The sequence below is a fragment of the Centruroides sculpturatus genome, unplaced genomic scaffold (genome assembly GCF_000671375.1).
Source record: "Centruroides sculpturatus isolate CEXI.00-Female unplaced genomic scaffold, Cexi_2.0 scaffold211, whole genome shotgun sequence".
Classification (NCBI taxonomy): Eukaryota; Metazoa; Arthropoda; class Arachnida; order Scorpiones; family Buthidae; genus Centruroides; species Centruroides sculpturatus.
In genome coordinates, this window is record NW_019384472.1 from 543,328 (window position 1) to 559,752 (window position 16,425).

General features: G+C 30.6%; 1 protein-coding gene across 1 annotated transcript in view; it reads left to right on the plus strand.

Moving 5' to 3' along the window:
• Positions 1-16,425, plus strand: part of LOC111621206 (serine/threonine-protein kinase SMG1-like) — a 178,427-nt gene that overhangs the window by 110,681 nt on the left and 51,321 nt on the right. Inside the window, 5 exon segments of the mRNA XM_023363285.1 lie at positions 4,918-5,239; positions 8,104-8,215; positions 8,533-8,703; positions 11,209-11,438; positions 15,174-15,272. Coding sequence (XP_023219053.1) covers positions 4,918-5,239; positions 8,104-8,215; positions 8,533-8,703; positions 11,209-11,438; positions 15,174-15,272 — 934 coding nt within the window.

Sequence of the window (16,425 nt, forward strand, 5' to 3'; positions counted from 1 at the left end):
TAGATATTGGTCTTTTAAATTTACAGATCTTCTGTTTCCATTTTGAATGGTTTTGAATAAAGAAAAAATTGAAACAGTTGAAAAATACAAGGATTTCAGAATTTGGTTTAAATACGATCTTACCATGAAAGACCACTTTGAGATTAATGAGAGGAAAGCCAAAGGTTCCTTGATGAAGCTATGTAAAATATTCAATATCTCAGGGCTAACTTTGTGTTCCCCACATCTCAGATTATTTGACTCAACAGTTAAATCCGTTTTGTCTTATGATGCTCAGTTATGGGATTGGGGAATGTCAATATCTTTGAGTCAATTCACAGAGAGTTCCTGAACTAAATGTTGGGATTGAGATTTCATGCATTGAATGTTGCTATTTTATTGGAAACCAGATGAGTACTGTTGAGAATCTTTTTTATAAAAGTAGTATTAAAATATTACGCAAGAATATTGGAATTACCTGAGCTTAGGCTACCTAGAATTTATAAGCCACTCCAGCCAACTTTTAAAGTCCGATCACCAAGAACTCCTTTCTGGCTACGAAACTGGAAAGGAGTTCTTGGTGATTGGACTTTAAAAGTTGGCTGGAATGGCTGGGATTCGGTGAGATGGTTATGGAAAAACAGGCTGATAGATGGGAAGAGCAAATTCCAACCATGGTAATGAGATGTATAGAATTGGAATTAAAGGAGATGAGGTATTAAATAATTTTGTATTGTTAAGCTATTATAGTGTTGTAAAGCCTGATCTTAGCATGGCAGGTTATCTCAGGGATAGTAGATACTATATGGTGGTGAAGAAACAGATAACGAGGCTTAAGCTGAATTGCATCTTATCAAGAAGTCGTGCTGTGTTCAATCTGTAACCAGTTATGTAGGTATAGTGATTTGTGTTTTCAGATCTGTCTGAACAGTAATTGTTAGTTGATAATGGGAAGTAAATCTTTTTAAAAGAAATGCTTAATTGTAATTAATAGAGACTTCTTGGATTTATTGGAAGTCTTGTATTTTTTAAGTAAACTATTTAGCATACCCCCTTTCAACTACTACTACATAGGGATTAGATTAGGTATCTAAAGCAAAGAAATATAGTGACAAGTTGAAGAATGTTTACTTTAAACTTTAAATAAATATTTATCAATAGACTAGGTAAATATGTGTAACTGCTTAAAGAATGTTATACATATATACATTCTTTTAAATAAACCAAAGATATAAAAGCAAGAACTATAAAACTATGTTGAAGTTTAGATTTTATTTATATTTCCAGAAAGTTTTAGGTATGAGTCATGAAAGTTTCTTTAAAATTTAGGTTGACTGTGAAGGAAAAAGTTTGAAAAACATTATCTTACATTCTTTAATTAATTTATGGACAGTCTCAAATATAAAATGATTTTTTCTATTAACACACAGGGCTATTAACAAAATTGTTTTACTAAAATAGTAAATGTTGCATTAAGAAAATTATATTGACTAAAGGATTAATTGTAAATAGATGTAGCTTAAGTTAAACAACAAAATATCTAAAAGATGCTAAATATTAAGCATAAATATTGAACTGTTTATAAATAAATGAAGGATAGAAGGAAATTCAGTAATGAATATTTAAGGAGGCATTGGTGAACAAAATATTAAAATATTTAATTGTCGTCATACAGGTTGCTATAATTACTTTGTTGTGATTATTTCATTAAATGAGATTAGTTAATGAAATAAAATTAAATAATAGCATAATTAAAATTTATAAATTAACTCAAAGATATTTAATTATAATATTAAAATTTATCAGCATAAAAATNAAAGATTATATTGAACAGAAACGTACTCAGCAAAATAATTAATCAAATAACTAACACCTTATTTATTGCCAAGGGAGTTTATTAAAAATGTTAGTTTTTAATGAACTTTTTCGTTGCCAAGAGAGTTTATTAAATGTTAGTTTTCAATAAATGAAAAACTAACGTTTTTAATAAACTCCCTTTAATAAATTTGAGATAGGCACTACAAGGGCCTCTAAACAATGACCTACTAAATACACAAAATGTACATTCAACAAAAATATAAGAATTGTCATGAAGGAGATTGTAGACAGTAAAGGATCAACGTTGATCTTAAAACAAGCTCTGAATCTGTACAAGATTCTAAGAAATGATAAAGGGGATATTAAGAAGGAAGATAAAGCAGGAGTTTATAGGATTATGTACGAGAACCAGCAGTTAGGAATAAAAAAGGAGTACATAGGAGTTACAATGAGAAATCTAGGAGTAAGGGTCAGAGAGCATAAATATGATATTAGAAAAAGATCTAATGCAGTGGTACTGGCCCAGATGGCTCAGGCCAAGGATCTGTAGTTAGATGGGAGGATGCGGAAATCGTCAGACAAGTACACTCCCCAACTTTAGCAAAAACTGCCGAAAAAATGGAAATATACAGGAGCAAGCTAGATTAAAAATGCATAAATGCCAGAGATGTGGAGGGCCTACCCTCAGCATGAAAGTATGCTGTTAAAAAACTTACAAGTAGCTCATGATTTGTGCCATATCTGCAATCGTGTTATGGGAACCTTTATGATTTTTATTGGTTAATGGATAGTGGCTTATAATTGTATTTTATAATTGTGTTATTTATTTTTACATTTATGTATTTTTACACTTTAATTTTTATTTTAATTAGTTGCTATGTTGTCAGTATTTATCTAACTTTAAATTTGAATTTGGTGTTCTATTCTTTGTTATTCCAAATTCATGTGTTTCAACCTGAAAATGATCTATGGAGTAGATTGAAAACGTTAGTTTTTAATAAACTCCCTTGGCAATGAATAAGGTGTTAGTTACTTGATAAAAATTATAGTTTAGATGACTATTCCACACAAATGGAAATGAAAATCATACAAAAAAATTTTTTGCNTATATATATATACCTCGCCGGGTGTTACGTTAGCTGGCTGAGTGCCATTGAGGGTCGTGGGCGATGAAGTCGCCCCCAGTCAGTGATGTATTTAACCAAGTAAGGTTATATCTAATCTATTATATATACTTCTGGAAGCGAAGGCTTGCTCGGGGTCCGGGTGGCGTAACTGGTAGCGCACCGTGCGGTGCACTACCAGTTACGCCACCCGGGGCTTAAACCTGCAAGCGGAGGTTGCGGGTTTAAGCCCCGTCCCGGGCCAGTTCTTTTATTCCAGAAGGTTCTAAATTTAATTTACTTATTTATTTATTTAATTTTAATTATTAATTTGCTTACGAGATGGCGCCTAATGCCTACCTCTTATGACAAATTGCTTTATTCTAATCATTTAAGTAGCCATATAATAGCCCGATATTTAGGCGATCGTTTGGCAATTTAGTATATATACTATTCGGGCTTTGTGTTGTTGTTATTTATATGGTCTGGTTCCTCATACTCGAAACTCTGAGAACGCGTGTTAATTTGCGTGTAAGAAAACTGATTAACTGGTGTCAACATCCTGACATGATCTAGACCTTACCATCTAGATCTTTAACATATTATTTAAAGCCCTCTGAAAAATTAAGTGAGCCAATCTAATGATTGTGTGTCAGTAAGTGACATAGGACAAAATTTTATGCCCTTGGCTTCTCACACAAGTATGTTCTAGTTTGCATATAGGGAGGGGACTGCATACAGTGATGATAGTTTGGCTACTTTGTGCCAAATTTAGCTTCTTTTTTAGTCTTTTGGTGCCAAAAAAAGGAGTTGTCTCCTTAACTACTTTTTTGGCTATGTTCATACTTATTGCCTTTAATGTATCTCAAACTGATGTCACACTCTGTGCAATAGTGTCAGGACTGGTCAAGATGTTGTTTAATGAAAGTGATGATTTTTTAACTGAAAGTGTGATTGACAGTGATGTTTGGTTGTCTAAGCCTTCTTTCAAAGATGTAGTAGCCACCATACACCATATCTACAGTTTCAAGGAGATGTGGATGAATATCTAAAGAAGACAATTGCTATTGTAAAAAAATTATATATTTCATATTTTTTCAAACAATGAACATAAAAAAAATCATAGATTTCTTTTAGCTTTGTTTTGTTTAACCACTCTGCTATACTGCATCACACTTAACTTATTTGATGTTGAAATTTTTATTTGTTGCCTGTGACACCATGTTGAATTTTCGTCGATTTATACATTATTATTTTAAAAATAAATCGTGTTTACTGTATTGTAAAAAATTATTTTTTTATGTTTCACAAACAAAATAAATATATTGAAAAATATAAAAACAAAAAAATTATATTTTGGAAGTTAATCTAGTATCAAAAATGTTCGATTCAGCACGATACAGTCCGACTGGAACACTTTTGGTTAACTGACGTTTCTGTTGATCGGCTTTTGGATAAACAAGTTCTACTGTATTATTATAATTGTCATATTATAGCATTTTAAAANAATTGTATTGATAATTATTTGATTTATATTTTTCAGGAAAGTAGATCTCTCTTCTGTTGTTTATATCGGTCCTGGTGTCATAGTCCTGTTGCAACAGTTTCTTTGTGTTTTCTTACACAAAACTATGAACATGCTTGTAAATTATTACAGCTGTTGTATCCTATTTTGAATATACTAAAGACAATATTTGGTTGTTAAAACTCTTAGTCTTAAGAATTAAAATAATTTGAGAGTAATGTTTAGAGCTGATCATTTTAGTAATCTGGGAAAAATGTGGTAAAGAAACATTTTAATCAAGTATTGCTTGACATAATAATTCAAACTTGTATACTTATAGTTTGGAATATCTAAAACTATGAGCATTGTTGTGTAATTGAATATTGTAACAGTTATAAATTGAATTTGTGAAAAATTTATATTAAGTAATTAATAAATTTTTTAAAAAATGATAATACAAATGGAAATATCTTGCTTGTGATATTTCAAGTGAATGAATGTATTTACCATAAAAATATGATATTTTAGGAATATTTAGTTCCTGTTTTTCTGAAGATCTTGATGAAACAGGAGCAATATCTGATCTTGAGCACCCGTCACCCGATCTACCAAGCACTTCTTCACCAATGATATCAGATGATGAATCTGAAGAAGAACAGCAAAAAGCTGCCATCATGCAAAATTGTTTTACTGCTCTTGTTGAAACCTTAGCTAGACAAGATGCTCACACAATTGCTGAAGTAAAAAATCTTGTTCACGAACTGAGAAGAATTACTCTACTTTGGGATGAGTTATGGGTTGGCACCCTGACATTACATCATGCAGAAGTTAATAGGTAAATTGTTTCTTTTTAATGTAAACATGAAAAAGTAAATGTTTATTTGTATATATTGTAAGAAGGATGTCTTGAAAGTTAAAATAGGCTAAATTTCAAAGAAATGTCTTTATAACACTATTGTATGTATAACTATTTCTTTACAAAATATAAGTAATAGAATGAAATGAAAACATGAAGCTAAAAACTTTAATTATTAATTTTTCACATACTTTTCAGTAACTCTATAAATCTAAAATTGATCAGATGATTTATGTAACATTTTTACAAGCATTTCAGAAACAGTTATTAGTTGAGCTGTATCCTTAGGTCCTTTCACACAATTCAGTTTGAATCATGGCTAACTATAGTGTTGCATCTAAGCCCATTAGCCAACTGTGTTTATTCAGGCAACTGAACATATGATACTTTCCATATTTACAATTAATCTGTTTTTTTATAATTGATTGGAGCAATAGTTCATGATAGAGCAGAGAAAATCCACCATGTGTGTGTATTTATTACATAAAGGAAAAGTAGTCATTGAATGTACAGTACCCAGTAAACTATTTAAGTATAGAAAGAAGTCAAGTGGAATCATTTTTATCTTATACAGTAAGATAAAGCAGAATGATTCTAAATTTTTTTTATTACTTTTGTATTTCTTTGTCAACATTTGACAAATTATTGATCATTTGCACAATACTTTACTTCAGTTGTGAGAAACTTGCAGCCTGTGAGGGACAAATATGTGGACTCTGGGACTTTGGCAACATAATTTTATTTTCCCTGTTTACTGTCTTGTTGCACAACCCTAATTAAATTGATATTTCTGATGAAGGATATTCAAAGTAATGTGGGGGCTTGGGGATTATCAGAAATTGAGTTCTGGGATTTTAAAGTAGTATTCTGCCACCAGGTGTGTGTTACCGGACACATCTTTGAAAAAAGAAAGAAAAGGTAGATAGGCAAGTTACGAAGATAAGAGTCACTCTGAAATCCAGGAATGAGCCTCGGGAGGATGAATGCAAAATCAATTAAACCAATTTAAGAATAAAAAGAAAATTTATTACAGAAAGATGAAACATAACGTTAGAATTTAGCTGAAATTAATAATAAGTACAAAATTTGTTTTATAGAGTTAGCCTATTTCTATTTGTAAAACGGGTACTTAGCGGGATTATCCAAACCTCACCACTCACAACATACCAGGAAAAGAGTTGTCATCTCTTCTAGGAGTTGACTTCCTTTCTGCATGTCGTGTTGATTTTCTTCTTTTCTGTCTCTTCTTTCTGCTTTCTCTTCCTCTCTCCTTTTCCTTCACTTCCTCTCCCTTTCATCTTCACTTTTTTAGTCTTCTTTCACCTTCACTCAGGCCCTCACTAAGCCTCTGATTTTTGTCATTCCCTTTTATTTTATTCTTCGTTTTGATCAATCATGATTTTGTTCTGGAGGAAGTTGTAATTTGCGATAAGCATGATTTGTCGTTCTTTAGTCCTTCTCTCTTGTCTATTAAGAATTATATGCATCTACATGACATGGATAGAGTAGCATCTGTCATCTAACACTATTGAAAAGGAGGAAATTGGGGTCACCTTCATCTTTTCCTTCACATGTGAGATTTATAACAATTAATGGATAATTTAAAATATTTATTCTGCTAAAAAAATATTACAAATAAAGACTATCACAAAAAAACTGCAGCCTTTTCAGCTACAGAACACAAAACTGTAAGGTTGCTGACTTTTAGGGGCAATAAGTTAATTGCACGTCAGGAAAACCTAGGAGCAAATCATATGTGGGAGGTGGCGACAGGAGACAAAGATGACGAGTGTCTTACACGAAACCGTTTATTTTAACAACTAGTTCAACTTGCATAACAATGGAAGAACAATAAACTAAGAATGTTGGACGTCAGGTGAGGTGTGATGCTGGTGGTGGTGGCTCCAGGGCTTCATAGGAGAAGAGTCCGCAGATTTGGAGGTAGAATACTGGTAAATGGGCAATGGTATACATTCTGATTCACACAGACACACTTTTTAGCAGGCGGAGAGGCTTAGCATTTGTGACTGGCCAGTGGACAGAGGTCCTGGAGTCTTCTCAGCACTTGTTTGGAGGAGAATTGGCTGTTTGTCCTTGAGATTTGGGGGTTTTATAGGATTTTCCCCAAATATCATCCTTTTGATTGGTCCCGTTCACCCTCTCCCGTACCCCGATTGGTCGTTCTTTTGTCTCTAGGCGAAACCCGAGATCGATCTGGGTCAGGAAAAGGTTGGAGAGGTGATAACAGAGCTTTTAAAGTCCGCACTTGTACTTTACTCTGTTATGGTCCTTTTCTGTAACATCTTTGAACCTAAACGGTCCACCAGATGTTCTTATGGCCATTTACTCCCTAACGCATTCGGGCTTAACAGATGTCCCTTTAGTCATTAAACCCCTCCTTTTCTCGATTGTTTCAACCCGACACTTGTTCACGAGCATCTCGACAAAGCTCTCTCTCTCTGTCGATGTTCTCCCCTGCCGTTTATCATCGCGTTGCATTTGTTTTACAATAAGTAAGAAAGTTTTCTTCCCATCTGGGTTCTGTCACCCACACGCCCTCTTGATCCGATTTGATCCTCAAAGCTCTCTGACTTAGGAGTTACATAATTAGTCGCAATTTCAACATGCTTTTACAACCCTCACAAAACATAGCAGAATCAATCATTTATTTGAGGTTCTTTTCTGCTCAAAAATTTCTTGCAAAGTTTTTGACTTTCTTCCTTTATTTATATTTTTATCTTCTAATATCAGTTGTATCTTTGTACTACTCAAATTACAAAAAGTTAAGTTCAGTTCTGATTATTATCTTAATTAAAACTTTATTAATTTCAAAATAATTTCAGGCGTATTCAGACATTAGAAGATGAAATCAAGAAAGTTCAAGGCAATTCTTCATTAACTAGATCAGAAAAATATAATATCATTAGAGAGAAACATACTGTTTTTATGAAACCGGTGAGTGATTTAGTTGTAGAATTTAATGTAATAAATTTTATGTTGTAATGTAATAAATTAAAAGCATTTATTTATATTAAATAAATGCTTTTAATTTGGGAATCAATTGACGTGTTGAGAAGCACATTTATGATAAGTTTGGCATTTGTTTGCCACAACTGACTTTTGATTAAAAATAATTCAATAACTACGTAAGTAGTATTAAGTATGTAAATTAAAAACTAAATATTTATATTTATTAGAATATTTAAAATATAAAATGAAATTTGTAATTATTATATATTTGATTAATATAAAATTTTTCTATTTTTTATTAGACAATGTTTGTACTAGAACAATTGCAGGCTATTAGTTCTCAAACTCCAGAAACTCCGCATGAGCAATGGTTTCAAGATACTTTTGGTAAACACATAGAAGATATTCTGCAAAAATTTAAAAATCCTGTAGATCCCTCTCGTCCACAACAAAGTTGGACACTGTATAAACAGGTGCAGACAGTTTTCTTTGTTTTAATATGCAGTTATTTCTTAAAAATTTATAGTGACTGTAGACAATGTAATTTCTATCTTAGCTGTATTATGAGAATTTCTTGTTTAAATAATTTTGTATAGAATCTTAATATTTACATTATGATTAAGTTCATTTTATTAGTTGAGTGTTTTCTTCATTGTTTTCAGCATAAAATAATTACAATTTTGACAATAATGAATGATAAATAAAATAGAGAAAGTAAATAAAATTGCTTGCAAATACATATGTCATTGTATAATGTTATAATGTGTGGATTTATAAGTTTTTATTTAAAGGAACTGATTTGTCAATTGCCACAAGCTTATTATACTTATTCAATTTTTATTAATTATGACTTGTTCTGGATTAATTTTATTGTTGTTTTTTTGGTATGTAGTTAGCTTAATTTAAAAATAGTACAATGATTGGAATAAAAAATTAATACAGACTATTTATATATCTTAGAAAAGCTTTTATTTAGTGCAAATTTTTTCTGAAATTTAATATGGGTATATATTATTAATTGTGAATTTATCATTGTAATGAAATTTGCATCAATGGAAGACATAATTGGGTGTACTAAAACTGGGGTAAGTAACATGTTACAATGTAAAGCTCAGATTACAGTGTTATGTGAACTACTACAAATGAATGAAACAAACACTAACCAAACTAAGATATTTTCCTCTTCATACTACATTATACAAACTAAGTTACGACATAATTAGTTAAAAAGGTTTGAAACACTAGGTGTGAAAAGTTGATAGATCAAACAAACCAAAGTTTGGCAAAAATCAAGCATTCTCAATTCCTAACAAACTGGTACATTCATTAGGAATTAAGGAAAGGGGATGGATTGGCAGTTTGTAACCACTTTGTAGCGGTTGTATTTACATTGACATATAAATGCTCATGTGAACGTAGTATAAATTGTTCTTCAACTAATCTAAAAATATAAGCCATTGATCGTGTGTCCGTATATCTGTAACAGTATGCCTAGAATGGCCACTAGGGGTGCCCCTAGGTATTATTTAAATTAACAATAAATTCAGTTTTTTGCGTAACAATGTTAAAATAACAAAAAATGCAGTTTTTTTGTGTTTTTGACTGCAGTTTAGTAGGGTATGTCATGAGAAATTCAGTATATTATGATTTTTATTTGTAATATGAATTTATTATTTATACTACAGAATGACACCGCTGCTGCTAGAATGCCCACTAGGGGTGCCCCTAGCTATTATTTAAATTAACAATAAATTATTTTAATTTGTAATAGGAATTTATTATTTATATCACAGAATGACACCACTGTTGCTAGAATGCCCTTCCCGTGAGGGGAGGGAAATAAATTCTTCAAGGGAAGGAAAAAAATCAGAGATAATCTATAAGGACATGGTTCTCCTCCCCTGTGGGGAGGGGAATTTCCCCCATGGGATAGGGAAAAAATTTTCCATTGATATGAATTTATTATTTATACCACAGAATGACACTGCTGCTGCAAGAATGTTCCCTAGGGGGCAGCCTGGGCTACTAGTAGAAACATAATTTTAAAAAATTTTTATTTTTTAAAATTATGTTTCTAATTTATTATGGATCATAAAATAAATTAATTTATTAAATTATGGATCATAAAAATGTCTTTTAGTATAATTTTAATGTTCGGATATTCCCATTGATTGCAATTCCAAATAAACAGATTTCTACTGTGTTATTGATATACTTGATTATTTGCCAATCGAATTTAAAAGAAATTTTCAAAATAAAAATTCTGGATACCAGAGTTCATTATTGTGTTCAAACAGTATAATTGGCTCTTAAGCAGATAATCTTTACAAAATATGTAAATATTTCATATTAAACAATAATTCATTTTCTAAATTTTATTATCATTATTAAAAATTAAAGAATATCCCTGGTTTAGTTTATTATTACAATAGAGCACCATTTATCCGAATCAATTGGGGACTGGGGTTGTTCGGATAACTTATTTTTTGGATAACTGATTATGTACAAAAAATATATTAACCTATCCCATGTATAAATTTTTCTCCATTGCATGTTGCTTCACATTGAATTTTCATTGATGTTAAGCCTAATGTAAATTTTTTAAAATAATAATTGTGGCTATTGTATTGTTAAAAATTATTTCTTTAAATATATTGAAAAATATAAAAACAAAAAAATTATATTTTGGAAATTTATCTAGTATCAAAAAGGTTAGATTCAGCACGATACAGTCCGACTGGAACACTTTTGGTTAACTGACGTTTCTGTTGATCGGCTTTTGGATAAACAAGTTCTACTGTATTATTATAATTGTCATATTATAGCATTTTAAAAAAGCGTGAAATGCATAATTAGTGATTCAAAAATCAATATTCTTATTTTCAGATTCTTTTGATTTTGAGGTTCAATTTCATTTTTAAATTTAATATTATAATTTTAATATTTAAAAATATAATAACAGTTTTATCAATTTGCAGTTACATCAAATGTTACAACAAAGAATGCAGCAACAGACTAGATCTCATCTATTGATGGAACAAATTAGTCCAGTTTTGTCTTCTCTTAAATGTACTCGTATACCAATGCCAGGGACAAACATTAAATCTGTACAAGTGATTACAATAGAATCTGTCCATAATAATGTCTCAATTTTGCCTACTAAAACAAAGCCTAAGAAACTTGCATTTATTGGTTCTGATGGGAATAAGTAAGTATAATTAAAACTAAACAAAAATATTTTTAGAATGTAAATGAAAAATTTAAGTGTAATGAGTGTTAAATTTATGGCTATTTTCCTTCTTGATATTTATTTTAAATTTGAAAAATCTCTAGCTTTGAAATTAAAATTTTATTAGTAGTTTTTCCTGTCTCCCATTAAACATATTAATAATTTATATATATATTCCAAATCAACAGCATTCCTGATTTTTAGAAATTATTATAAAAATACAATGAATTCTGTCATGTATTTTAATACCCTATATACAAAGGATAATAAGAAAAAGTTTATACATAAATTTAGATTATGCGTCTTAATATTTCAACTGTTATTCTGTAAAATATTAATTATGAAGTTATCATAACTAGCTTTACTGTGGGGAGAAAATGAAGTACTATATTTTATCTTGATATTGTTTTATGTTTATTTAAATGCTTGATTGGCAAATTTTTATAATCAGTATCAGATATCCATCACAGTAATATTTAATCTCTCAAAAAATAACTTTATTCAGAAAGAATCAAATTGGAATAATTTTATTTTTAAGTGATTTTAAACACAAGACCAGCCAAAGTTGCCTTAATCCATTCAAGACAAAATCAGCAAAAGGGAAGGTTGTTTGACTATTTTATATACATATTTCTCTCATAGTCTGAGAGGTAAAAGCAATTTCGTCTCCAGGTGCATAGAAACAAGAAAAGTTTAGCGTTTAAAGAGTTAATATGTTTCATGTATTCATAATCATGTTATATTATTTTGTATATGTATGTATGTATGTATGTATGTATGTATGTATGTACAGTATACATTAAAACTGCTTGGGCGACCACCTGCATTCTATGGGCACCTGTCAAAACGGGCAAAAATTTCTGGCAAGAAATAGTTTATACATAGTCTTTGTATAAGTTACCTGTATTAAATGACCAACTGTGTAATGTGACTGCAAACATCGATTTTTGGTCGAAAACAACATAAACAACTGTAATAAGTGACCACTTCCTCAAATATATCTGGTATAAATTATTGTTCGAACCCATCTCAATGTTTCCCCCACCTAATATAGTGAATTAGTCTAAACTCTTGTTCAAACTCATCTTAGGCACTTCTCCACCCTTGAAATAGGTGCAGGTGTTTATGAATTAGTCTAGCTACAAAGGAAATTCATTTCAGTTTGTTCAAAAATGTCTGAAAAACAAAAGAAAAGTGAAGTGCTGTGGTTAGAAGATTATGTTAAAGTTATCAGAGAAAGTGAAAATGGTTTATCACAATGGCAATTAGCAGCAAAATTGAACTGTGGAGAAAACAGAATTTATTGTACTGTAGACCTACAGTATTTTCCTTAGGGGTATAAAATATTGTACATGATTCAGTTAATCAACTGATTTCATCGTTTGATAAAATTTATTTTATTTATTTTTTTGAAGCTCATATACAGTACATGTGTGATAAATAGTTTCTGTATCAACCTATCTTATTTTCACAATATTTAAAAAAAATAATATCCAAATAATTTTATACCTCGCCGGATGTTACGTTAGCTGGCTGAGTGCCATTGAGGGTCATGGGCGATGAAGTCGTCCCCAGTCAGTGATGTATTTAAGCAAGTAAGGTTACATCTAATCTAATATACCTCTGGAAGCGAAGGCTTGCTCGGGGTCCGGGTGGCGTAACTGGTAGCGCACCGTGCGGTGCACTACCAGTTACGCCACCCGGGGCTTAAACCTGCAAGCGGAGGTTGCGGGTTTAAGCCCCGTCCCGGGCCAGTTCTTTTATTCCAGAAGGTTCTAAATTTAATTTACTTATTTATTTATTTAATTTTAATTATTAATTTGCTTACGAGATGGCGCCTAATGCCTACCTCTTATGACAAATTGCTTTATTCTAATCATTTAAGTAGCCATATAATAGCCCGATATTTAGGCGATCGTTTGGCAATTTAGTATATATACTATTCGGGCTTTGTGTTGTTGTTATTTATATGGTCTGGTTCCTCATACTCGAAACTCTGAGAACGCGTGTTAATTTGCGTGTAAGAAAACTGATTAACTGGTGTCAACATCCTGACATGATCTAGACCTTACCATCTAGATCTTTAACATATTATTTAAAGCCCTCTGAAAAATTAAGTGAGCCAATCTAATGATTGTGTGTCAGTAAGTGACATAGGACAAAATTTTATGCCCTTGGCTTCTCACACAAGTATGTTCTAGTTTGCATATAGGGAGGGGACTGCATACAGTGATGATAGTTTGGCTACTTTGTGCCAAATTTAGCTTCTTTTTTAGTCTTTTGGTGCCAAAAAAAGGAGTTGTCTCCTTAACTACTTTTTTGGCTATGTTCATACTTATTGCCTTTAATGTATCTCAAACTGATGTCACACTCTGTGCAATAGTGTCAGGACTGGTCAAGATGTTGTTTAATGAAAGTGATGATTTTTTAACTGAAAGTGTGATTGACAGTGATGTTTGGTTGTCTAAGCCTTCTTTCAAAGATGTAGTAGCCACCATACACCATATCTACAGTTTCAAGGAGATGTGGATGAATATCTAAAGAAGACAATTGCTATTGTAAAAAAATTATATATTTCATATTTTTTCAAACAATGAACATAAAAAAAATCATAGATTTCTTTTAGCTTTGTTTTGTTTAACCACTCTGCTATACTGCATCACACTTAACTTATTTGATGTTGAAATTTTTATTTGTTGCCTGTGACACCATGTTGAATTTTCGTCGATTTATACATTATTATTTTAAAAATAAATTGTGTTTACTGTATTGTAAAAAATTATTTTTTTATGTTTCACAAACAAAATAAATATATTGAATAATATAGAAACAAAAAAAATTATATTTTAAAAGTTCGTTTTAATATAAAAATTGTGATGCATAGCAACATCTAGTATCAAAAACGTTCCGATGTAAACACAAAAATATTCAGGATTGCCCATGCAGGTCAATGAGGTCAACACGAATATTTTCAGGAACAACATAGGACAGGTTAAATGGAAAATACAGTCCTCATTTTGTTTGATTTGAAAATTATTTAGATCATTAATTTCTTTTTGTAAATTTTATTTTATTTAGCTTTATTTAGTAAATTAATTGAAAATATTATAGTTTAGAGATTTCAATTGCCTATTAATTCTTTTAACTCCATGAATTGTACAATCTTGACCCTGAAAATCATTAATACAAATTTTTGATAAAGCAAACTAACTACTGTTTCCTTATCAATTCTTATTAATGCAAATTGGCTGTATTATTTTGATACCAAGTGTGCCAGAGGTTATCAAATATGTCATACTCTGCAAGCTTAAAGCCTGAAACTCCATAAGAAAAAAATGCATGCAGCCTTCCGAAGCCTATAAAGTTCACTTGGACTGCTCCCATTCAGGAGAGATTGCTTATTACTGTCTTAAAGCAATTAGAAAATATTGAATATCAGATTAATACTTCACTGAAATAGATAATATTGTTTTAATGTCAAACATCGTGTTAAGACATATAGAAAAGAAAATTTTCATTAATTTACTATAAATGCTGAGATATTAAAACAGTTAATCAACTAGATCATAAGGCATTTGTCATTAGTACTGGTGTATCTGATGTAGGAAAAATAGGGTCATTCATTCAAATATTTAATCATTTATGTGACTGTCTTCAGATTTAATCATAATTAATTATTAGAAAAATATAATAGTATATTGTATTTATTTTCAGATACACATATTTGTTTAAGGGATTAGAAGATTTACATTTGGATGAAAGGATCATGCAATTTTTATCAATTGTGAATAATATGTTTATGAAGAACAAAAGGTAATTCAAAATTATTAGTATTAAAATTAAATATTATATTTACATAAAATAATTTTTAAGATTATTTTATGATAATGCATTGACAGTTGTTTGATTTTCATTTTCATCATGATAATATGCAGTAAAAGTATGTTATCTACTTTTTACTCTTATACACATTTCTAATTAAATGTTATTAAATGATTTATGTTTACATGGTACAACAAAAAATATCAGTTTATTCTTATTCATTTGGTATTGTACCGAAACCTTTGATGTTCAGAGACAATCATCAGAAAAGCTAAAATAAAATAAAATAAAGAACAAATTATAAAAACAAACAGATAATATAACATAAGAAATGCTATAAATATGTTATGTAAATTAACAAATCAAATATAAGTGTAAATTATTTAGCATTAACTTGGGGAGAAATACATAATTAATTGAAATTAATAACAAATTGAAAGTGTAAAAAAAGAAATTGATGGTTAGCTGTGTAAAAAAAAACTCAAGTTACATATATTAAAGGTGATGCATATATATATATATATAGAGATGGCGCCTAATGCCTACCTCTTATGACAAATTGCTTTATTCTAATCATTTAAGTAGCCATATAATAGCCCGATATTTAGGCGATCGTTTGGCAATTTAGTATATATACTATTCGGGCTTTGTGTTGTTGTTATTTATATGGTCTGGTTCCTCATACTCGAAACTCTGAGAACGCGTGTTAATTTGCGTGTAAGAAAACTGATTAACTGGTGTCAACATCCTGACATGATCTAGACCTTACCATCTAGATCTTTAACATATTATTTAAAGCCCTCTGAAAAATTAAGTGAGCCAATCTAATGATTGTGTGTCAGTAAGTGACATAGGACAAAATTTTATGCCCTTGGCTTCTCACACAAGTATGTTCTAGTTTGCATATAGGGAGGGGACTGCATACAGTGATGATAGTTTGGCTACTTTGTGCCAAATTTAGCTTCTTTTTTAGTCTTTTGGTGCCAAAAAAAGGAGTTGTCTCCTTAACTACTTTTTTGGCTATGTTCATACTTATTGCCTTTAATGTATCTCAAACTGATGTCACACTCTGTGCAATAGTGTCAGGACTGGTCAAGATGTTGTTTAATGAAAGTGATGATTTTTTAACTGAAAGTGTGATTGA